Source organism: Elephas maximus, chromosome 3 (assembly GCF_024166365.1).
Source record: "Elephas maximus indicus isolate mEleMax1 chromosome 3, mEleMax1 primary haplotype, whole genome shotgun sequence".
Taxonomy (NCBI): Eukaryota; Metazoa; Chordata; class Mammalia; order Proboscidea; family Elephantidae; genus Elephas; species Elephas maximus.
In genome coordinates, this window is record NC_064821.1 from 65,932,862 (window position 1) to 65,956,790 (window position 23,929).

General features: G+C 43.2%; 1 protein-coding gene and 1 long non-coding RNA gene across 4 annotated transcripts in view; one reads left to right on the top strand and one right to left on the bottom strand.

Annotated features, from left to right (window-relative positions):
* The window catches only part of MACO1 (macoilin 1), a 65,157-nt gene extending 42,458 nt beyond the window's left edge, over positions 1-22,699 (top strand). For all 3 annotated transcript variants that reach the window (XM_049878306.1, XM_049878308.1, XM_049878307.1), the window contains 5 exons: positions 9,994-10,152; positions 11,799-11,981; positions 14,202-14,322; positions 16,759-16,933; positions 21,685-22,699. In XM_049878306.1, coding sequence (XP_049734263.1) covers positions 9,994-10,152; positions 11,799-11,981; positions 14,202-14,322; positions 16,759-16,933; positions 21,685-21,887 — 841 coding nt within the window. In that variant the 3' untranslated portion in view covers positions 21,888-22,699. The remainder of the gene's footprint in view (positions 1-9,993; positions 10,153-11,798; positions 11,982-14,201; positions 14,323-16,758; positions 16,934-21,684) is intronic.
* On the bottom strand, positions 5,859-8,137 carry LOC126072735 (uncharacterized). The gene is made up of 3 exons (XR_007516566.1): positions 7,880-8,137; positions 7,046-7,466; positions 5,859-6,790 (listed from the first exon to the last, which is right to left on the bottom strand). It is a non-coding gene; the product is annotated as an uncharacterized LOC126072735 (long non-coding RNA).
* Positions 22,700-23,929: the final 1,230 nt, after the last annotated feature.

Sequence of the window (23,929 nt, forward strand, 5' to 3'; positions counted from 1 at the left end):
AGAAGAAAATCTTTGATGGTTATGAGAGTGGGAAGGAGGGAGAGGGGTATTCACTAATTAGATAGTAGTCAAGAACTATTTTAGATGAAGGGAAAGACAACACACAATACAGGAGAGGTCAGCACAACTGGACTAAACCAAAAGCAAAGAAGCTTTCTGAATACACTGAATGCTTCGAAGGCCAGAGTAGCAGGGGCAGGGGGTTGGGGACCATGGTTTCAGGGAACACCTAGGTCAATGGGCATAATAAAACCTATTAAGAAAACATTCTGCATCCCATTTTGTTGAGTGGTGTTTGGGGTCTTAAATGCCAGCAAGTGGCCATCTAAGATGCATCAGTTTGTCTCAACCCACCTGCAGCAAAGGAGAATGAAGAACACCAAAGACACAAGGTAATTATGAGCCCAAGAGACAGACAGGGCTACATAAATCAGAGACTACATCAGCCTGAGACCAGAAGAACTAGATGGTGCCCGGCTACAACAAATGACTGCCCTGACAGGGAACACAACAGAGAACCCCTGAGGGAGCAGGAGAGCAGTGAGATGCAGAGCTCAGATTCTCGTAAAAAGACCAGACTTAATGGTCTGACTGAGACAAGAAGGACCCTGGAGGTCATGGTCCCCAGACCTTCTATTAGTCCAAAACAAGAACTATTCCCAAAGCCAACTCTTCAGACAGGGATTAGACTGCACTATAAGATAGAAAATGATACTGGTGAGAAGTGAGCTTCTCGGCTCAAGTAGACACATGAGACTATGTGGGCAGCTCCTGTTTGGAGGTGAGATGAGAAGGCAGAGGGGGACAGAAGCTAGTTGAATGGACACAGGAATACAGGGTGGAGAGAAGAAGTGTGCTGTCTCAATTAGGGGGAGAGGAACTAGGAATATATAGCAAGGCGTATATAAATGTTTGTGTAAGAGACTGACTTGATTTGTAAATTTTCACTTAAAGCACAATAAAAAAAAAAAGAAGTCAATTTCATATTTCCCTATATGGCCGGTTGTGTGAAAGACTTCAGAATTCCCTTTCTGGTTCTCTGTGCATTCTTTAATGAAAATTAATGTGTTTGCCTTTTGTGTTTGACAGATTATGGAGCAGAGACATCAGGTACTTTGTAACATGGTTTCATCTAGTAATCCTGTCATTGGGCTATTTAAATATATTTGGACACTTGTGCCTTATAAGCAACTGTAGTAGCCACAGTGAGACCTGAGGTAGCCTCACTCTGGTTATTTCCAATGCTGTGGCTTAGAGAATATACTGGAGCAGCTTAAATTCCGGCTAGGCCTCACTTAAGATGAGATGGATCCACTGTGTGTACTTGGAATGCATTTTTATATGAATGACCCATGCTGCCCGTCCTGTCAGTGTGGATGACCTGAAAAGGGGAAGCGGAGGGGGCTGCTGCAGAGGGTCATCGGTATTTCTTCTGGGGACAGAGCTTTGATTTATGAGCTCAGCTTTCCGCAGACAGCTGTGTGGTCCCCAAACAAGTCTTGTATGATTAATGTATACCAGGGGATCTCCTAATGGAATTAGGTACTTACCAGGATGAAGCAGTTGCTCTTCATTCATTCTTTTCACATGTACTCGCCTTCTTGATAAGCAAATGCTCATTTGCCCCTGTCTCCTAGAGCCACTATATAAACTAAAAATCTGTCAGCCTACTCTCGATGAATGGTTTCCAGAGCCTTATATGTCATAACACTGACCCTGTTCTATTCTAAGCACTGAGGAGATGGACACAGAATTAGAGACATGGACTGTAAGGATTAGAAGAAACCTCAGAAATATCGTCTTGACTTCTGATTTTATAGCACAGTCAGTTGCGGGCTTCAAAAATCTAACACTCTTGTTAGAAGTAAAAATAAATATACAGAAAAATAAACATCACAAGGCAGTGGTTGGTGCCAAATGAGAAGCAACAACAGTACTTTCAGAAGGAGAAGGAACTTTGGTCTCCGATGATCAGTGTCTCTTGCTGGAGAGTTTAGTTTGTTTTGTTTTGTTGTTTTGTTAACTCATACTTGAAGAAAAGGTGAAATTGAAAATTGAAGGCCATTCCTACCATGGGAAATAAGGTGGGTCATGTTAGCTGGTGTGAAGGGTTTGGTAGAAACCCTTCTGTACATCCTTTGCTGTATAATTTGAAGATGACCCTCTAAAGCCCCTTTCCTTACAGAGCAAGCAGTGTTATAAGTTCTGTATTATAGAGCCTTGGGAATGTCTGTCAGGTGGTAGCTCTTTAGAACTGAGATAACCAGAAAAGCAGAGACTCTTCACGGGGCTCAGCCAGCACCCCACAAAGATACACATTTAGGTTGTTTTCTGGAGTGGGTATGGGGTGTGACATGTAGAGTATTTGGGGAGCCGATGGCCACCATTCATCTGTCAGCGGAGGCTTGTATGTCACTGTGATATTGAACAGGATTCAGCGGACCTTCCAGACTAAGGCAGACTAGGAGGGAAGAACTGGCAATCCACTGCTGAAAATCAGCCAATGAGAACCCTGTGGACCACTGCATAACTCAAAGAATGTAATCAGTGTCATGGATTATATATGTGGAAATTGTTGAATTGGTATATATTCTGTGTATATTCTCAACAACAACAAAAATAAACTATATGTATATATAAATCCTGTAGATCACTATGGCCCAATCCACAACCGATCATGGGGATGGCGTATTTCCTTCCATTGTACATGGGGTCATTATGAGTCGGGGGCCAACTTGACAGTAGCTATCCCACAGCCGTCATCTCTAGGTTCAGCCTTGTCTGTGATAAGATCTGCCTCTTTTTTGCAGGACTTGCTTCCCAGGGGAATTTACTGCCCCAGTGCCTTAAACTCTTTGATCTATCTCTGTCAGGCCTCATACTAAACCTCGAAGTTATTGGCAGTATCTATTGGAGACTTTTAAACTTTCAATAAAGTCATAGTGCTGTGAGCTATAATAATTCTAGTAATTCACAGAAGGTGAGAATTACAAATATTTAGGCCTTTTCAGATACTTAAAAACAATACCTGTTTCAGCTAAAAGCTGATACTCGAATACCTTACTTTGCCTTACATTTAAAGCTCCTTTTCCCACTTAGCCTGCCTGCTAACATTTGGTCAGCTAAATTACCCCTTATTAAAATATTAATACTTTCCTTTTTAAAATTAGTTTTCAGTCATTTACATTGTGATTGTCCTTAGTCGTGATTAGGGAAAAGATCAGATAGAGGTCATTCGGTGGTAGAATTCTCACCTCCCATGCAGGAGACCTGGTTTGATTCCAGGCCAGCGCACGTCATGCACAGCCACTACCCGTCTGTCAGTGGTGGCTGGCACCTTGCTATGTTGCTGAACAGTTTTCAGTGGAGCTTCCAGACTGATGGACTAGGAAGAAAGGTCTGGCTATCTGAGTCTGAAAATCAGCCAGTGAAAACCCTATGGATCACAATGGTCTGATCTGCAGCTGATCGTGGGGATGGTGCAGGACCGGGCAGCGCTGCATTCTGCTGTGCATGGGGTTGCCGTGAGTTGGGGCCGACTTGACAGCAGCTGGCAATGACGACAACAAAATGTAGTTAACAGTGGGTGGATAAGAGGGATCCTCAGCTTGTCAATTGTGCTTTGAAGTCAGCCTGGGCCGTTTGACGGGGAGACCTGAGAAGCACTGCTGTAGCTGGGTTCCAGCTGTTACTTGGGAGTTGGGTAATCTGCTGGAATTCAGAGGTTAGCTTCACAGCTCTTTCCTTGGAAATCTTTCTTAATTATGAATAAAGGGGTTAGGAGAAGTTTCTGGACTTAATATCTAATATTTTGAGTTCATCAGAACTCTGCCTTATATAACTGGACAAAAACAGACATGTTTATTGAACTGTAGCTTTGCAGTGGGCCTTGTCTGTCCAAAGTGCTGACACTATTGGGCAGGCTTTTGTAAGGGGTGAAAACTGGTTTCACCAGAGTTGGGCAAGCAGGAAGTACATTTATTCCCTGGCTAAGCCTCACAGAAGTTTGGTTCAAATCTATCTGGCTTTTTTTTTTTTTTAAGATGGGATTATAGCTCTTCTCAGGGAGCATTCTCTTTTATCCCTTAACCTTCCATAGGGTGGGGAGGAGAGTGGGATGTAGCCGTAATAACAGCAATCTGAGCTTGTGGATAAATTTTTTTCCTCCTTGCTTTCGACCCCTATTTCCTGAAATTAGTTGCAACTGTTACTTGTGCCTCATTTCCTGCCTGACCACTTGCTTGTAATTCAGGTTGCACGTATTGACATTTTAATAAAATCCTGTGAATACATTTGAAGATTTTGCATTAACCTAACACCATTTAATCAGAACTTCTCGGTGCTTCACGTTAACAAATTATATCTCTGCGTTTTACCTAGAAAGTATTGACTTTCAACACAAAAGGTTTAAGTATACCATTGAAAAAAGTAGCAGTTATATGTTGAATAAACACCATAACACTTGACTGGCTTGATTCAGTCCAATTTACTAATTCGCATAATTCTTTTAAAACTCATGACATACGTTTTCTATTGAGCAAATGCAAAATTTGAGATCTTAGAAAACAGGATTTTATAGTACATGCGTCTAGTGGAATATCACGCAGCAATTAAATTGTTTATGAGGAACGTCTTATGGCACGGGGAAGTGTTTACATGTAGACTGTAGATGGTACTCTCTCACCAGTATTAAATATTTTTACATGTGTGGAGAAGGAGAGAAAGAAAAAAGACGTGTGGCAAAGAAGTACACCAGGTGAATAGTGATTCTGTCTGGATGAAAGGATTATGAGTTATTTTTATTCTTTGTAATTTTCTGTGGCATCCCACTTTTTATACTGACTGGGTATCACTTTTGTAATAAAAAATAAATCCAGCGAGGAATTGTAAATCATTTTACTGCCTACCTCAGTAAAGATTTAAAACATAAAGTGAACATTCAAGGTTAAATTAATGCTTTCCATAGAGAGACAGTGAAAAATCGCCCATCGTGAATTCAAAAAATGGGCGAGAATTTACCATTTAGCACACGTGCAGGGTTCAGTGTGAAACTAGGGGATGCTGGTGTTAACTCACAGGTTTGCTGAAGCTGTTTGGGAAAGCAGTAATTCTGGTATTTACAGAATTAATGGTAGCAGTCAGGGAAAATCCTGAAGCATTTTAGTTCTATGTCTTGTGTGATTATTTTATTTTTAAATAAACCTTTTTTTTTAATTGTGGTGGAACACATACTAAAGTGTACAAGTCTTAAGTGTACAATTTATGAATTTCTGTGAAGTGACCATATCCCTGTAGCCACTTCATTTTACTTTTGTTGTATGTGCTGCTATTTATCCTTTACAGAATTTTCATGGAATTTCTACATAAAAATATATTGTTGTTTAGTGCCCCTTGGTCTTTAGAGGTGACACCTGCCTTAGATATATTGCACTTTTTGCCCTCCTAAGTGTGTTAGCACTTTGGATTTTGAGATTTTTTTGAGGAACTCTAAAATTTCACTCAGAATAAATCCTGTGATTCTTAGTTTATGCTAAGAGAATTTTGCTTTTATAGATTTAAAAATGGGGGAAAAAAAAAGTACTAACTGCAAAATTATTGACATCTGGCCTCTGCAGATTTAATTTTTCTTTGTTTCCAGCTGCAGCATCTTTTGCCCCAGTAGGCTGCTGGCGTGAACTTTTTTCCTGTGGATCTGCATGCGATACGGTTTAGTTTGCCCGTCTGAAGAAGCATATCAGCGGCCGTTTGTCAAATGTATCAGACCCAGAAACCCTAAACCACGCTGGGAGAGACTTTAGAGATCGTTGGTCTCAGATGGGGAAACTGAGGCCCGGGAAAGTACAGGCTGTACGCGTCTTGGAGTTGGCACCAGAGCTGAGTCTAGAACCCTGACTCTAAACCTCTTCTCTAAACCATACTGAGTCCCTATTCTCAGCTAAAAACTCACTTTTCCTACTAAAAGTGTGATCTGAAGGCTGTGAAATCGACTTCTCAAGAAAGAAATTACCTAACGTGTTTTCCAGCCAAAATTCTTCATGGGGATAACCTGACAGCATTGACCTGTTTCAGCATAGATCTCTTGGGTTACTCGGGTGAATGAGGGGCGGTGTGGTGATGGCGTAAGTGCCGGTCTGTAATTATTGAGAGCAGTTCCGAGAGCACCTCCAACTGGAAGAACCCTGGCAATGGGGAAAGTGTGGTGTGGTGTTGACTTGTGACCCTTCCCTGGGGAGCGAGCTATGTCAGGGACCCGGCAGCGCTGCTAGAACACAAGGTCTGTAGTCTGTGTGCCCAGGTGCGGGTCAGGGGAACTGGCCGCTACACTTGGGAGATGGCCATTAGTGTTTCATGATTTTTGTTTATTGAGATTTTTCCCCCTTAAGTTGGCTAAAGGTAGGTAGATAAACCTGATTTTTGGTGTTCTAAGGGAGGCCAAGCGACATATATCGAGTATGTGTTGGATACTACGCTGTTGTGTGCTGTCAAGTCGAATCCAACTCACAGAGACCCTGCGGGACAGACTAGAACTGCCCCACAGGGTTTCCAGAGCTGTAATCTTCACGGAAGCAGACTGCCGCATCTTTCTTGTGTGGAATGGCTCGTGGGTTGGAATCACTGACCTTTCCATTCGCAGCTGTAATCTGTACAGAAGCAGACTGCCACGTCTTTCTTGTGTGGAATGGCTCGTGGGTTGGAATCACTGACCTTTCCATCGGCAGCTGTAATCTGTACGGAAGCAGACTGCCGCGTCTTTCTTGTGTGGAATGGCTCGTGGGTTGGAATCACTGACCTTTCCATTCGCAGCTGTAATCTGTACGGAAGCAGACTGCCACGTCTTTCTTGTGTGGAATGGCTCGTGGGTTGGAATCACTGACCTTTCCATTCGCAGCTGTAATCTGTACGGAAGCAGACTGCCGCATCTTTCTTGTGTGGAATGGCTCGTGGGTTGGAATCACTGACCTTTCCATTCGCAGCTGTAATCTGTACGGAAGCAGACTGCCACGTCTTTCTTGTGTGGAATGGCTCGTGGGTTGGAATCACTGACCTTTCCATCGGCAGCTGTAATCTGTACGGAAGCAGACTGCCGCGTCTTTCTTGTGTGGAATGGCTCGTGGGTTGGAATCACTGACCTTTCCATTCGCAGCTGTAATCTGTACGGAAGCAGACTGCCACGTCTTTCTTGTGTGGAATGGCTCGTGGGTTGGAATCACTGACCTTTCCATTGGCAGCTGTAATCTGTACGGAAGCAGACTGCCGCATCTTGTGTGGAATGGCTCGTGGGTTGGAATCACTGACCTTTCCATTCGCAGCTGTAATCTGTACGGAAGCAGACTGCCGCGTCTTTCTTGTGTGCAGTGGCTCGTGGGTTGGAATCACTGACCTTTCCATTCGCAGCTGTAATCTGTACGGAAGCAGACTGCCGCGTCTTTCTTGTGTGGAATGGCTCGTGGGTTGGAATCACTGACCTTTCCATTCGCAGCTGTAATCTGTACGGAAGCAGACTGCCGCATCTTGTGTGGAATGGCTCGTGGGTTGGAATCACTGACCTTTCCATTTGCAGCTGTAATCTTCACGGAAGCAGACTGCCGCGTCTTGTGTGGAATGGCTCGTGGGTTGGAATCACTGACCTTTCCATTTGCAGCTGTAATCTGTACGGAAGCAGACTGCCGCGTCTTTCTTGTGTGGAATGGCTCGTGGGTTGGAATCACTGACCTTTGCATTCGCAGCTGTAATCTGTACAGAAGCAGACTGCCGCGTCTTTCTTGTGTGGAATGGCTCGTGGGTTGGAATCACTGACCTTTCCATTGGCAGCTGTAATCTGTACGGAAGCAGACTGCCGCATCTTGTGTGGAATGGCTCGTGGGTTGGAATCACTGACCTTTGCATTCGCAGCTGTAATCTGTACAGAAGCAGACTGCCGCGTCTTTCTTGTGTGGAATGGCTCGTGGGTTGGAATCACTGACCTTTCCATTCGCAGCTGTAATCTGTACGGAAGCAGACTGCCGCGTCTTGTGTGGAATGGCTCGTGGGTTGGAATCACTGACCTTTCCATTCGCAGTTGTAATCTGTACGGAAGCAGACTGCCACGTCTTTCTTGTGTGGAATGGCTCGTGGGTTGGAATCACTGACCTTTCCATTCGCAGCTGAGTGCTTAACCACTGCACTACCAGGGCTCCTTGAGGCCTTAGGAATTTAAAAAACCAGTTGCTGCCGAGTCGGCAGCTACTCATGGCCGCCCCCTGGGCGTCAGAGCAGTACTGTGCTCCACAGGGTTTTCAGTGGCTGACGTTTTGGAAGTAGATCACCAGTCTTTTCTTCTGAGAGGCCCTAGCCCCCCCCCCAGAAAAAAACTCCAACCTTTCGGTTAGCAGCTGAGTGTGTGAACTGTTTGCACCACCCAGGGACTCCCGTGGAGATTTAGTGCTTAATAAAACATGTTTGTGAGGACTTACACTGTGGAGCTGACAGTTCCAAAGAGCGATCCTCCCCTCCTAGAAACCTTAGTTCTTTTGCTATACTGCATTAGTGACATGCACAGGTCTCATCAGACCAAGCAAACTGACTCTTACCTACCTACCTGGGAGTTCGCACCCTGATGGGAAAGCATCTTCTAAGCCTCACATGGCAGCCATCCTGGGCCTGACCTTCAGTGCCACCCCCTGCAGTCCTGTCTACCAGACTCATCCTATCCTTTCTCCCTTTGCCCTCAGTACAAGTCCCCCTCTGAGGCCAGACTGATCTCTCTGTCCCCAAATATCAATGGCTGTTCCTGCCTTTAAGCTTTTGAGCATGTTTTCCCCCTCGTTTAGAATGCTTCCCCCTCCCCTTCCTCTTCAAATACTGTGCAACCTTCAGGGCCCAACTCAGTTCCCATCTTCTCTGCAAAGCCTCTGCCAGTCACCTTAGACCATGTTGTTCTCTCCCCTGAACTCATGTAGCACTCCCACCTGTACTGTGGTACGTACAGTTCAGCCTCGTGGTGAAGGGGTGGACTGTGGAGCTAGACTGCCTGTGTGACACTGGCTGTAACTTTTCCAGACCCAGATTCCTCCTCTGTAAAATAGAGATGATAACCGTGCTTAGCCCATAGTTGAGCAGATTAAATGAGTTAATACAGTTAGAGCCTAGAGAACAGTGCCTGGCCCCTCAGTTCTTATTAAATGTTATAGTACTCCTGCTTGTCTTCCTTGTGGTAGTGTTTCATCATTTTAAATATCTATTTTTTGGCCCCTTGTGAAATTGTAAAGTCCTCCCATGAAGAAAGGGACTTGATTTTACACTTTTTATTGACCCTTTTCAGTACTACCTGTGCATATAATAGGTTCCAAATATACATTGCTAAAATGAAATCTCTTACTGCCCAGAAGAAAATAGATGGAACAGAAGGCATTGAAAAGAAAAGACGAGCTTCCGTTCACAGATGGAGTTTTCTTATCATTCTTAGAGCATGTAATTTGCTCCTTTGGTTGTTGTTGTTGAAATCTAACGAGTCTCCCACAGTCACCAGAAGTGTGAGCAAGCACTTAGCAAGGATGCTTACAGTCTCAGGAGGTTGTCTCAGGCCCCGTTTTCTTCTTGGCCAATAGGGGGAGGAGATCTCAGGCAGTAGATTCTGGAAAATTCACCAGTAGGAAGGGGACCTTCGCCTTCAACCATATTCCCTCTGCCTTCACCTCCATTATTAGTAATTCGGATACTCACAAACACCATGTCCACCTATCAGTGTTCAAACATTTGCGGGAAATCAGAAGTCACCCCCTAGTGGTAAGAGGTTGGGACCCAGGTGAATAAAAAAAAAAAAATTAAATTAAAAAAAAAAAGGTGAATGGGCTCAATAAAAAGTTAATTGCAGATGGGATTCCTGGTGATGGCAGGAGCTGCCAGAGGGGTCTCTGCCAGCCATCCAGCAGCCGGGACCTCAGCCAGAGTCTCCCACAGATCCCTGTGGGTGACCTCTCCGTGACGAAAACGCTGCGTTTCTCCTTCTCCTAGGCTGGAACAAGACATTAAAAAGTTAAAGGCTGACCTGCAGGCCAGCAGGCAAGTGGAACAGGAGCTCCGCAGTCAGATTAGCTCCCTCTCGAGCACCGAGCGCGGGATCCGCTCAGAAATGGGCCAGCTCCGGCAGGAGAACGAGCTGCTGCAGAACAAGTACGTGTTCCTTTCAGGCTGTGGGCCATTTGCTGAGTGCCTCACTGTTTCTCTTGTTTCCAGGGATTGGAGCACAAGATGCAGTGTGACAAAGGGCTTCTTTACCTAGTAGAACGGTTTTTAAGATGTTTAAAATATTTAATTTAGTACTCCATTAGAAATATGTATAAAACCTGTTGCTGTTGAATCGATTCCAACTCATAGCGATCCTATAGGACAGAGTAGTACTGCCCCATAGGTTTCCAGGGAGTAGCTGGTGGATTTGAACTGCTGACCTTTTGGTTAGCAGCCAAGCTCTTAACCACTGTGCCACCAGGGCTCCTGACAAACATATATGTACAAATGTATATAAAATCTACAAAAACTTACTTTCATTACAACAAAAGCAGTTTATTATTTTGTCTTCTCTCATTTAATAACTTCTGTTTAAAATAAGTTATTGAGCTTTCGTAATAGTATAAGTAAAATTGACAAGAAGTAGTTCTGTCAAAATTTGAAAATCTTGCACCTTCGAGTGAAGGTTTCCAGAGGACTAAACTGTATTTACTTTGATTTCCAGAACTAAAAAATGATTTTGAGCTTTGATAGATTTTATTTGAAAAGGCAGGCTAAAAGCCAGCTCTTCTGTATGAATTCTTTTAAGCTTTCCATTAACTATTCTGGAATGACTTCTTGACTCAATGTGGGTCTGTCCTTTTTTTGTTTGTTTAAGCAGTGTGTCTGTGGCAGTGATGACTGTTACAGGCTCTGGGCTTTCTGGGTTTTCCGTGTTGAAAGAAAAGTCGTTCAGCATGTAACTCAAAGCTAGAATGTTACAGACAAATAATCTTGCCATTGCTTCTTACCAACTCTGGTGATGGCTCTAGCATTGGTACACAGAGAACGTCCCAATGATAAGCTCACATCACGTGGATGTGTAAAACTGGGAATGGTGGTAGGCAGGGAAGGCAATATGGCTGCAGTTTTTATCTGAAGTGAAGCATACTGTGATCTAACTAAGAGAGCTATTTTGGGATGCTCTGAGAAAACGTCTCACAGCTGGAAAGCAGAGGCTGCAGTGGGCACCAGCATAACTGTATTCAGGATACCCTCCTGCCCCTTGTTGCCAGTGTCTGTAGGACTGGACCCATTAGTAGGTTCTTGGTAGGAGTGAAATTCCTTCTGTGCACTACCTAATGTGTTCTGGGGCACTAGAAGTAGTTTGTGTTTTATCCTATTTTGTGGGCTGCTCTCTGTAGATCACTTACCTTAACAGGGTAGGGGCCAGGTCTGATTCTGTACCTGGTAAGTCAGCTTGTTTATTGGTGTGTAAACCTGTTGCCTTCAAATCAATTCCAACTCATGACGACCCTACAGAACAGAGTAGAACCACCCCGTAGGGTTTTCAAGGAGTGGCTGGTGGATTCCAACAGCTGACCTTTTGGTTAGCAGCAGAGTTCTTAACCACCAGCGCTCCATTATTGGTATTTAGGAGTTGTTAAACAACAATGACAACGTGTTTTCCCTGAGCACTGTGGGAATTGACATTTATGGTATGTTGTTCAAACCTATTTACCTGACCTTAAAATGATAAAAGCCATGTTTCTCCAGGACATACAGGGGCATTTCTAATGGTAAAACTCTATATAACGATCATTTCCTTATAGGCTACATAATGCTGTGCAGATGAAGCAAAAAGACAAGCAGAATATCAGCCAACTGGAGAAAAAGCTAAAAGCTGAGCAGGAAGCGCGAAGCTTCGTAGAAAAGCAGTTAATGGAGGAGAAAAAGAGGAAGAAGTTAGAAGAAGCCACTGCCGCCCGGGCTGTCGCACTGGCTGCTGCGTCTAGGTACGCTTGTCTCACCCTCCACGGGTGGCCTTCCTTGTCCTAAGTAAGACACAGCGAGTTGGATACCTTGGGCAGGATTGGAAATACAGCGATCATACACGGATGGATTGTTTTTAAGCGCTGCTTTGTTAGCTGGCTTCAACTCCATCTGTGCAGCCTTGCGCTCTCTCACAGCAACTTCATCCCTCAGCGACCTCATCTATGACGCGGGCCTAGCGAATCGCCTTGCCTTCCAGATTCGGGAGCCAAAGCGCTGCTGATGGAAGCGTTCCAGTCACTTTCTCTAAGACCGATGATGACTTAAATGCCTTAAGAGAATTTGATTTAGGAAAAGATTGGTTTCATCTGAAGTGTTTTCCCCCTTTATACAACTACAGTTACTCTCTACTTTAGGTATATGTTTCTGCAGTCTGACTTAAAGCAGTAGAAAGGTAAAATCTTGGTTGCCTAAGTACTGTACTTACTGACTGCTCATGTCTTTGTTGGGTATCAGCAGACTGTCAAATGAGCTGGTAAACAGAAGTGTCTATTAGAAAACATTAAATTTGTGGAGTGACGAAAACGTGGGGACCGCTTCCTAAACCATTGAAGAGCAGTCCTGTATAGCAAGTATTCCAAAAATGAATCTGCAGATGCCATCTGAATTCCAGTAAGGAGAGAAGATAGTTAAAATAAGCCTTTTTATTTTGGGGGGTCTCTACTTCACTTTATCGCTTTTTCTTTGGGTTTTGGGACAAGTGAAGTCCATTTGTATGGTGGGGGTCAGTTATGGGCTTGCAGATGCACAATGAGGATAAATTACTATTATTTATTTCATTTTTCATTTCCATCCTAATTTGTATCTGTGCGGTATAATTCCTCTGTAATTCTTCCTTGAGTTTTGCTTTGTTGTATTAAACAAGTAATTTCCGTGCCAACCTTTGGCATGCTGACAGCCTTCTTTTTGATTCTGGCACTTGGAGAATAATTGGTGAATCATCAGTTCACGTTTTAGGAAACAACAGCAAAAGAAAACTCTTTGTCCTTGTGTGATTCCGCCTTGGCCTCAGAAGACTGTGCCTCAGGTGGCGGGCCTCACTTGCCCTATCAGCAGCTACACAATCCCAAGACGTTGACAGTCCCACCTAGGATGTGGGCTTCTTTGTTTGTTTGTTTTCAAGGATTTGTAGTTTTAAGCTTTTCTGAAACACATTCACAGGAAATTTTCCTGGACAGTCATCTGGTTTGTCCTGGGCTGTCTTTAATTCACGTACCACCTGCCCTTTTTAAAAACCCGCTAAGGAGGAATAGTAGGTCCTTAACCATATTGTTTAGTGTCTCATATGCCTGAGAGTCAGTAAATTTGGGTCAGCGTCTACCCTAAGTCTCTTTGGCTTCCAGGTAAGCTTATTTGGTTTGATCTTATCCTTGGATGCTTCTTGCTTGCCATCACTAATGGTAGAGGCTGTCTTCATTGTTGAGGAAATCTCAGGCATTAAGCCTCTCCCTGGACCTCCCATTTTGGTAGGCAGAGAACACCTACTTTCTACATTGGATTTTCTGAAACCTTAGTAGTTAAATAGCTCCGGACTGGCCACTGCTATCCCCTTTTTCAGCTGTCGTTAGTACAGTCCTGAGAAGCAGCCTAATGCTGCTCTTTTTTCTTCTTTTTCTTTGTGCTACAGGCTCATGGCAACTTAGTGACCAAGGAAAGCTGACATTCCCAATGCATAGCCTCTAAAAAGTGAAAAAAAAAAAAAAAAAATTTAGCTCACTGCCCCCTGCTGGAGACAGCATATGTTTGGACGAGCATATGTTCTTGCTCAGCTTTGTGTGGTTTGTCTTAAGTTACCTGGCCTGGTGGAAACCTTGCTGGCTTGGGATGCTGGCAAACCTCGGCCAATCTATAAGCTAGGTGACCCTGTACTAGTATTACATCTGTCTCACCTTAGTTTTCTTATCTGGAAAATGGGATAGTACACCTTACCCCATAAAAAAAAAATACAAAGATTGAATAAGGCAGTATAAGCAAAATACCTAGCTTGGTGCCTGGCTTGTGTTAAGACACCTAATAAATAATTATTATAGATCATTGTTGAATTTATCAAAGAACAGAGAATGAACAGACTGGGTTAAAAGCTAAAACCAAACCGTGGAGCATAAGAGAAATGTGACCCCTGCAATGTGAGTAAGCCTATAGTCCTTTAAATCCCTTTATTTCCTTCTGATTTTTTCCAAAAGGGGGGAGTGCACCGAGACCTTGCGGAATCGGATCAGAGAACTAGAAGCAGAGGGCAAGAAGCTAACAATGGACATGAAGGTGAAAGAAGACCAGATCAGAGAACTAGAACTGAAAGTTCAGGTACTGTGGTGAAGGGAGGGTGGGCAAAAGACTTTCCTCTCATTTGAATTCCTCTTTTATACTAGATTGGTGCTCTGTGTTGCAGTGTGGAGATGGTGCCTTTTGGTCCAAGCCAAATCCCATCACACCTGAAAAGCTCTGTGACAAAAAGATTTAAAGCACTAATCTTGCCCAGCTTATTTCAAGTCACATTTAACATACCCCAGTTCTAATACAAACCAGCAATGTTGACGGTGCTTTGACGTGTTTCATACCAGGATCTGGCTTACTGTGAATTCCTTCCATTTTTTCAGGTTAGGTAGGCCAGATGAGTGTCCTTCAGAACTTATGCATCTCTTCTTAGCCCTAACCTACTCAATCCACGGCCAAGGAACTGCCCCTCGTGGATGGCTCTGCGCCTTGCAGATTGTGGTTCTGAGCAGTGCTCGAAGAAGAAAGGTGCCGCTGCTGTGGATATAGCTAGTCTTTTGGGCTTGTTTACCTTAGCCAGGTACTTGGCATTGGCTCTTCAAAGGGACATTTAAAACCAATGTCATATATTATGAAGTATAGTAATATTGAACCATGTGGTACTGGTAAGGAAATTACTGGTAGGTCAGTGCAGTAGAGGAAGTGACTTGGAAACAAAGCCTAAAGCATGTAGTAAAGACAGCATCAGAAATAGATGGCAGAGTGAGGCTTCGTCGGTGAGAGGCTGTGGAAAAGCCGGGTAACTGGAAGGAAGAAACTAAAATTAGAAGCTCATTTCATGCCACACACAAAAAGAAATTCCAGATGAAGAGTTGAATACAGGAATAAAAACAAAACAAAACGTAAAAAAAAAAAAACACCAGGTGGAAATATAGTAGAATTTGATCTTGAAGCAAGAAAAGACTTTCTAGACACAAAGCAATGGAAGAAATCCCAAAGGGAAAAAAATAAATGAAAAGTAAAGTTGATTGGGGAGGATACAGATGGTGCAAAAAATATAATAAATTAAGGAATTAATATTTTCAGTATATAAATAGCTCGCAAAAAATTGCTAAGAAAAACTTACATATACAGAAAAACAGGCAAAGGACAGGAACAAATAACCCACAGAAGAAATACAGGTGACTAATAACATAAGAACATGTCCTCATCAGGCATCGAAGACATGCAGATTAAAATTAGGTATCATTTTTCTCTTTTGAAATTAGCAAAGATGTTCTTAAATGATAATATTAATCTTGGTGAACAATGAAATAGGCCTTATACATTGCTGGTGGAAGTGTAACTTTCTGGAAAAGGTCATGTACTTTTTAAAGATTTTTGATGGACAAGCTGTTCCCCCCCCCAAAAAAATTTCCCCTTTTAAGAATCTAGCTTACAGTAAATATTTAAAAATCTGATCAATGATCGATGTACAAAGATGAAGATGTTCATTATAGTGGTATATATAAATGCAAAATCGGAAACAGTCTTAACAATGGAGATTCTTTCATCATGGTATACGTATTACCGTGAATATTATGCAGCATTAAAAATTGTATTTTGAAAAAATACTTGAGGTGATAGAAATTTTCTAAAAGCTATATACAAAATTGTACATACGGTGTTACGCTAAAAGACACACATACATAGTAAAAAGACTAAAAAAATATATCAAATTTTTCACAGTGTTATTTGGGTTTTGGGATCATGGGTGATTTTTTTTTTTCCTGCGAACTCTTCTGAATTTCTAAATTCTCTGTAATGTTTGGATTTCTGTCTTAAAATTTTTTTTTCAAATATCCGTGTACATATTTACTGGCTACCAGTTGTTTTAAGTGTGCTTATTCTGCATATGCCCAGTCAAAATTACGAACATTTTTGCAGTTTTAATGTAGGTTGAGCGTAGAGTTTTGACAAATTTGACTACAGCATTACAGCAACATTTATAGCTAACCAGCAAGGAAAAAGTTCTTTGTGGCACTAAATTAGGCTTGCAAGGAAGTATTTTATATGAAGCCAGAGTCCATTGTTATGTAGACTTACGCCCAGTACAGAGTCAAATAACTTTCTACTGAAATTTTTTGCATGTGAATATCACCATACATTTTTAGGTCTAAATCCACAAAATGCCAGGCTGCTGTGTTCTGGTGGCCAAGTCACTGCCTTCAAGTCATTTCTGACTCATAGGGACCCTGTAGGACCGAGAACTGCCCCGTAGGGTTCCAAGGCTATAATCTTTATAAAGGCATACCGCCACATCTTCTCCCGTGGAGCAGCTGGTGAGTTCAAACCACCAACCTTTTGGTTGGCAGTCGAACACTTTAACCACTGCACCACTGGGGCTCCTCAAGTCAATAATAAAAAATAAAAACTTTTTTTTTTTTTTCCCAATAATAGTGGGATTTAATTTCTGATCTCAGGCTAATGCATAGACACCAATGCCAAGACTATCTCATCACATTGCTGTGTTGATGTTATTGATAGGAGCTTCGGAAGTATAAGGAAAATGAGAAGGACACTGAGGTGTTAATGTCAGCCCTCTCAGCCATGCAAGATAAAACACAGCACCTGGAGAACAGCCTGAGCGCAGAGACCAGAATCAAGCTGGACCTCTTCTCTGCACTCGGCGACGCAAAGCGGCAGCTCGAGATTGCCCAAGGTAAGAGAAGAGCAGGCCTGGGTGAGATGGCATGACCAAGAATGGACAGGGAGGCAGAGAGCAAACCTTCCCTTAGAGCTCTGAACCAAAGGGCATTCCTGTTTTCTCTTCAAGTGGTTTGGTAAGTGCCCAGCACTGAAATCTAGGATTCATCACCCTATTTCATTCTGCAAATGTATTTTGAGATGAGAACATGTCAAGTACAGGGCATATAGAGAAGAGTAGGAGCTTCTGTGCTCAAGGAGCTTACAGTGTTGTTAAGGAAATACAGAACTGCGGAGTCATCAAACCGTGCTGTTGTATCAGTATGTACAGGGGCTGTGAGAACAGAGAGGCAGGGGCTAGACCAGTCTGGGGAGTTAGAGAGGTCTGTTTCCCAGGGGAGCTAATATCTGAGCTGGGTCTTGAATGATAAGAAGGAGTTAGTCCAATGAAGAAGCAGTGTGGTGGGAGCTTAGGGGCAGAGAGGCATCTAAATAAAAGAAGCAGCCTGGGCAAGGGCAGGAAGGTTAGGTGGGGCCTGATGCGTTCAGAGCTGCAGCTAGCCCTGCTTGGCAAAATGGTGGGCGAACAGGCTGGAGAGCAGGCCATTCAGTCAGTAGGTATTTACTAGCACTGTAAGAGTCCCTCAGGGTACAGCCCTAGTAGGGACAGACAGTGAACAAGTAAATATATGATATGCCAGATGGTAATAGGTACAATGAAGAAAATAAAGCAGTGATGAGGCATGTGTTTGTGTGTAGGGCCACTGCTTTGATAGGGTAAGATCCCTTGAATACGTAGCATTTGAGCAGAGACCCAAAAGAGGAGAATGAGTGAATATCTGAGGAAAATCCCTCAGGCAGAGGGAGTAGGAATAGGCAAGGTGGCCAGTGAGAGCATGCTTGGTGGCTAGCAGTAGTGTGCATAGTGGCCAGGGGGGTTGTGTGAGGTGGACAGTGGGGCTGTAGCCTGCATGTGAGCAAGGGCCACAGGAATCAGAAATAGCAGGAGCCGGATTCTCTAGGGCCTTGTAGCCTATGGAGATAACTTTGGACTTTACTCTGAGTGACATGGGGAGATTTGGAAAGATTCTGAACCAGAGGTGTGACATGCTCTGATGAAAAGAAATTTGGGATTTGTCCAAAAAATGATTAGTAGCCCCATTGATTAGCCACCAAGAGATTACTGGGAAAAAAGAAAAAATTCAAGCCAAGTTGATTTGGAGAAAAGAAAAGAATACTTCAATTCAGCAGGTACTCACAGAGCATTTACACTTACTCTGGGCAAAGCATTGTTTTAGGAGCTAAGGGAGACAAAGATGATACAAGAGGTAGTCTAGCAGGGGATTTACAAAAGTAGTGATGTGCAAACTGTGTGATCTTAGGGGCCCCTTTACACTTGTAAAATTATTGAGGCCCCCCAAATTTTTTTTAATACCTGTCAATATTTACCTATTAGAGATTAAAACTTAAGTATCAGGCATTGTTTTACATTTAGCAGAGCTCCATCTCTGCTTCTGCATTCAGTCTGTTGAATATCACACATCATGTCGTTTCTGGAAAACTCCACTTACACTCAGGAAAGAACGAGAGTAAAGAAGGCAGGTAGCATCTCAGTATTGTTATGAAAACAGTTTTGACCTGGTGGGCCCTATGACTGCACTTTGACTACTGCTGCACTGGGGTAAGCCATGTAGAAGGGCCTGCTTGAAAGGCCAGAGGAGCGATCGGGGATGGCTTCGTGAAGAAAGGGGCAGGGGGTGGGCTTTGAAGGATAAATTCTGAGAGCAGAGAATGGCAGGGAAGAGCATTGTTACCTGAGGGAAGAGTAAGCAAAGAAGGAAAGTGCTGGGAGTGTCCAGGTTTGCAGTGGCCTCATCTGGAAGATGCCAGAGAGTGGGAGATGAGGGGACTGTGAATGAAGCCATACAGTGTATTCCCAAGATTTTCAGGAGGAATGGGGCGATGTGTTCTGACGGTTATTTTGGAAATGTCTTTCCAATAGCAGTAGCAGGGTGAAAGATGGATTTGAAAGGTGAGATTGAGTAGAGGCAGAAGCCAGTTAGGAAGCTCTTACTGTCCTTTATCTGAGAGGTGGTGAGTACGGGTTAAGAGGACGGTCCAGCCAGGTGAGTAAAGGAGAGAAGGGATGCCTGAGAGATCTGTGAAGATAGAGTTACTGGAACCAGGAGGGAGGGCAGAATGGGTTTAAGGGGCGAGAAGAGAGAATGAGTTTGGTTTTAGATGTTTTGATTTGGAGGTGCTTCCCAGACCCCTAGGTGAGAGATGTTCATCAGTCAGCAGAACTGGGGGCCTAAAACCTAGAGAGAGGTCAGAACCTGGGGTGGGGGATTTGGAAGCTATGAGGCCTTAGTGAAGCGTAGGAGTGGCTGGTGGCCCAGGTGATGCAGCAGGAAGAGAAAAGGGGCTGAGAATCAAGCTCCTTTGATGGGAGAGTCTGTGGATGCAGGGAGAGGTATTTAAGAAGGCTCCTGGGAAAACCCAAACCAAAAACCCTGTATCCTGCATTAAAGCGGAACTTCTTACCTTGTACCAGCTTTTTTGCCTGCCTGGCTCAGCACCCTGAGGAGTAACCACCCTCTCTGCCTCGTTCCTGTTTACTTAGGTTTACAGGCTTGAAACAGATTCCCCCCAGCCCCTCCCCAGACTGAAGTACCACCTGTTCTCAATGTAGTCGGGGGGAGCTTGGCTTCCCAGCACAGACTTTATGCTGCCGCCAGCCCAGGAATCCTCATAAAGTAATAAAGAAGCAAACAGAGCTCTGAGAATGTTTGTATGTTACTGATGAAAATAAATCAAACTTAAATATGCATGGAAAACGATCCAGTGGCTCTAACAGCAGATGCCCTTAGGTATTTTATTCATCTGAGCCTTATTTTGCTCAAAGAGAAGGAGGGTATTTGATGCTGACTTAAAGCTGAGGGGACATGAAGGAAGCGAGAGAGAGCAGTTCCTTTCTGCTGCTCTTTGCTGCTGCCTTCCCCATTGCTTCCCTCCACTGGCATGCTCAGAATATTCTAGTAAGAAACTGAACTTTGTAATTCAAATCAAACCCCTGTTGCTTTTCTCCTTTTACTTTCTACATCATTTGATTCATCCTGGTTCCAAAATGACTTTCATCTCTACTACATACTTTTTAAAAAATGTCACCAAGCTCTCTTACACTGCAAATACGTTACTGTCACCTGTAGGACCCAGGAGCAGTCTCAAATGAGTGTAACTCAAGTGCAATTCCCCCCCACCTTTTTTTTAAGCATTTAAGAAATACTCATAAGTGTTTCTTTCCCTCGGTAGACCAGGGAGCTTCATAGCATGATGAAAATTGCTTGCTCTTTGGAACAAAGTGGTCCTGGATTCAAATCCTGCCTCTATACCTTAAGTGAATGGCTTTGGGCAAGATGTATAATTTTCAGAGCCTCAGCCTTTTCATCTTTAAAATGGAGATAATAATATCTGCCTCATTCAATGAACAAATATTTATTGAGTTGAGCAGGGCACTGGGCTGGGCACTAGGGATATAGCAACTGAAAAAACAAAAAATAGACACAGTCTTTGCCCTGGACACAAATCATCACCCAAATAAATACATAAGAGATGGAAGAGCACTAATAGTGCAAACTCTGGAGCCATGATGATGGGTTTGAATTCTGGTTCTGCTGCTAGCTGTATACCTTGACAAGTCACCCAGCCTCTCATAGGACTGTTGTGTGAAATAAACATGAAGCACTTAGAATAGTGCCTGACACACATGGAGCCCTATGTGAGTGCTAGCTTTTGTAGTTATTGTCACTATTACAAAAAATAAGTAACAGGAAGGGAAGTTTAGGGTGTGTTTAAAGTCTAGGAAGAAAGGAGAATCTAGAATGGAGGACCAGGAAAAGATTTGCTGAGGAAGTAGAAACAGAAACCTCAAGAGAACAGGAAAGAGCGGGGGAAGCACAGAAGGGGAAGGGGGCCCAAGGCAGGCGGGAGCTGGTTGGATCAAGAAACTGAAGTGAGGGAAGGTGTGCTGTGAAGCTGAATAGGATAATGTTAAAATGTCTTTCCAAGTGCAGACTGGGTGGCCCATCCGAGGGGCACTGTGCCAAGAGACTCCCTCCGTGAGGGCAAGGGCGAGTGGTCTGGGTCATGGAGAATCCCCTCAGGGCAGCAGACATAGAGGTCCTTCTGTTTTCCATGAGAGAACCTCTTGTGTTACTGATACTGAGACCTTGATTGGACCGTATTCCTTGGACTAACAAACACTCAGAGGTAGTCCATCCTCCCAGGAAAAAAAAATTCCAGTTCAAGAGGTGGAGCCACAATTCAAAATCAGCACCACTGTGAGACTGTCGTAGGTGACTGCCATGTTTAAACATGGCTCATGGGCTCTTTACTATAGTTACACCTACATGAACAAAATCACTTTTTACCTCTAAACCAGGGGTCAATCAACTACAGAGCTCACAGGCCAAATCGAGCCTGCCACCTGTTCTTGTACCGCTTAGGAACTGAAAATGTAAGAATGGTTTTTACATTTTTCCATGGTTGGAAAACACAAAACTCAACAACAAAGACAGTTTGTGAATGTGACCCGCAAAGCCTAAAATATTTACTCTCTGGCCCTTTACCAGAAAAGTTTGCCTGTCCTCACAAACATCAGGCTGGAGCTGTTCACGTTGACCCGGATCCACTCAGGGATTGTCCCAAGAGGGCATTGTGTTGGGTGAGCTCTCCCTCCTCACTAACAATGGGTCTTTGATCTTCTAGGACAAATCCTTCAGAAAGACCAGGAAATCAAGGACCTAAAACAGAAGATAGCTGAAGTCATGGCCGTCATGCCCAGCATAACGTACAGTGCCGCCACCAGCCCCCTGAGCCCTGTTTCCCCCCATTATTCTTCCAAATTTGTGGAGACCAGCCCCTCTGGACTTGATCCCAATGCCTCTGTTTACCAGCCCCTGAAGAAATGAAGGCCAGCTGTGTGTTTTGCCCAACCATTTGGTTACCAGAAAGCATCGCAAAGGAACGTCTCTGGCAGTCAAGATAAAAAAAAAGTTTATATTGTATTTTGTGGGGACTGTACATGTTGTCATTTTTAAAATGGGGGGGAAGATACCATCCAAGTCTGATTAGAACTGCCCATCAGTTTTTCTTGTAAATTTTTAGAAGACCTCACAGAACTTTGCAGTTTATTTTTCTCGGTCAACACATTAAAACCATTCTTGGATTTCAAGTGGCCAATTTTGCCTTTTATGTATTCTTACATGGTTTCCTCTTGAAGAAAAAAAAAAAAGTCAGGGTTTTTGCATCTCAACCCTTAATTTTTGTTTTGTTCTTAAGCAAGTAAAACCTGCACATTGGATTCACATAGGATAATGAAAACTTTGAGTTTTTAGAGTGAAAGGGTTAAATAATCTAACACAGCTTTGATTTTATAGCTGCATCAAAGAAGAGGATTATTGATATTATAGAAAACAAAAATTGATTACCCCTCCAAGGACTAGTTCAAGGATCATCATTTCAGCTGAGAGGAGAGACTTAGTGATGAGACTAGCTGTGATAATATAACAGGGGTTGTGTTTTGAAGTATTTCTATTCCCATCGGTGTGGTTAGTCCTAGGAAATTGCTGGCAGCAGTCTTGTTCACAGTGCCTTGGGAACAGATGTTTCAAGAGGAAACTTGATAATTTTAAACTATTTTCCCCCTTTACTATCATCTATCTCCTGTCTATATCAAGCTCACTGCGAATCCTGCCGTAAAGCTGGTGGACAACAGAGAAGATACAACGAATACGTTACCACCAAGGTTGTATCTTCTCTGTTGTTTTAATAGAAAGCACCTCAGTGTTCTGTAATTGCCTGGAGTAAAGCACTTTGGGAAGGGAAACTGGGCAGTCTGTGTATGGGAGACTGTAATGGTGGCTACCAAAGCTGCAGTTCTTGGTGGGGTCCCCCCCCCGCCCCCCGCCAGTTTATTTAACTCTGTTTTCCACTTTTCATCATCTTGTGTTTGACTGTTGAAAAGAAGCTGACTTTCTCAGCTCTTGTGCCAAGGAGAGTTTTTTTTTTTTTTTTTTAAATCCAAATTGCATAAAGATTTCAGTTTCAAATGTATATTCTACATTGGTAGAAAAATGTTTGCACTGGCAACTTTTGGAAGTGTTTAAGAATAGGGTGGGGTGAGGGGAGGGCCTGGGAGAGGGAGGGGCAAATCAAAATTATATGTGGAAACTAGGAAAATTAAGAAACTAAATAGATTGGTTTTGCTTCCTTGTCACGGATTCTGGAAGGACACAGTTCTTCTAAAATTTCCTGTTAATTGGCATGTACGTCTCATTTAAAGCAAATTAAGTAGGACAAGCAAGTCAGTAAAATAGGAGTATTAAAAAGAATCATCATTTTATTCACTGATCTTATTTTGGGATTTAAAAAAAAAAAAAAAAACTTCTAGCTTTGGCCAGGTGTGCATGTTGCTGCCATTTTGCATTTTTGAATCATCTTGTGTAATTGTCACCATGAAAGTGTTACTCAGAATTGTCACAGATTTTTTTTCATCTTTGTGGAAAAACATGGAAAATTGTCACTGACTTTGTGTTGAGGTTCCCCCCATTTTGCTGCCTTTTGGGACACTTTTCTTTACGTGGATTTGGCTGCATTCTTTTTTTTTTTTTCCTCCTGTGGGGTTCAAAAGAATAAACATTTTCTTGAAGATAAAACTAGTTTTCTGCCTTTTTAACTTTTCAGGAGGGCACAGCCAGGTAGATTGTTCCAAGTGGGGCTTAGATGCTCACTGTCTTGTTCTCTCGTCATCTCAGCACGCCTTCAGATGGTGGTGCCCCACACAGCTTCAGCCACTTGGCAGAGAGCAGACACCGGACTCCGGAGGAATCCATCTTAAGTTGGTTTTATTTCTGTTCTTAAGATATGTTCATCTCTCTGTGTCTCTCTCTCATCTGATTGGTGCCAAGGCTGACTTGTTTTCTGGTACAACCCTATCTGCTATAGATCCTGA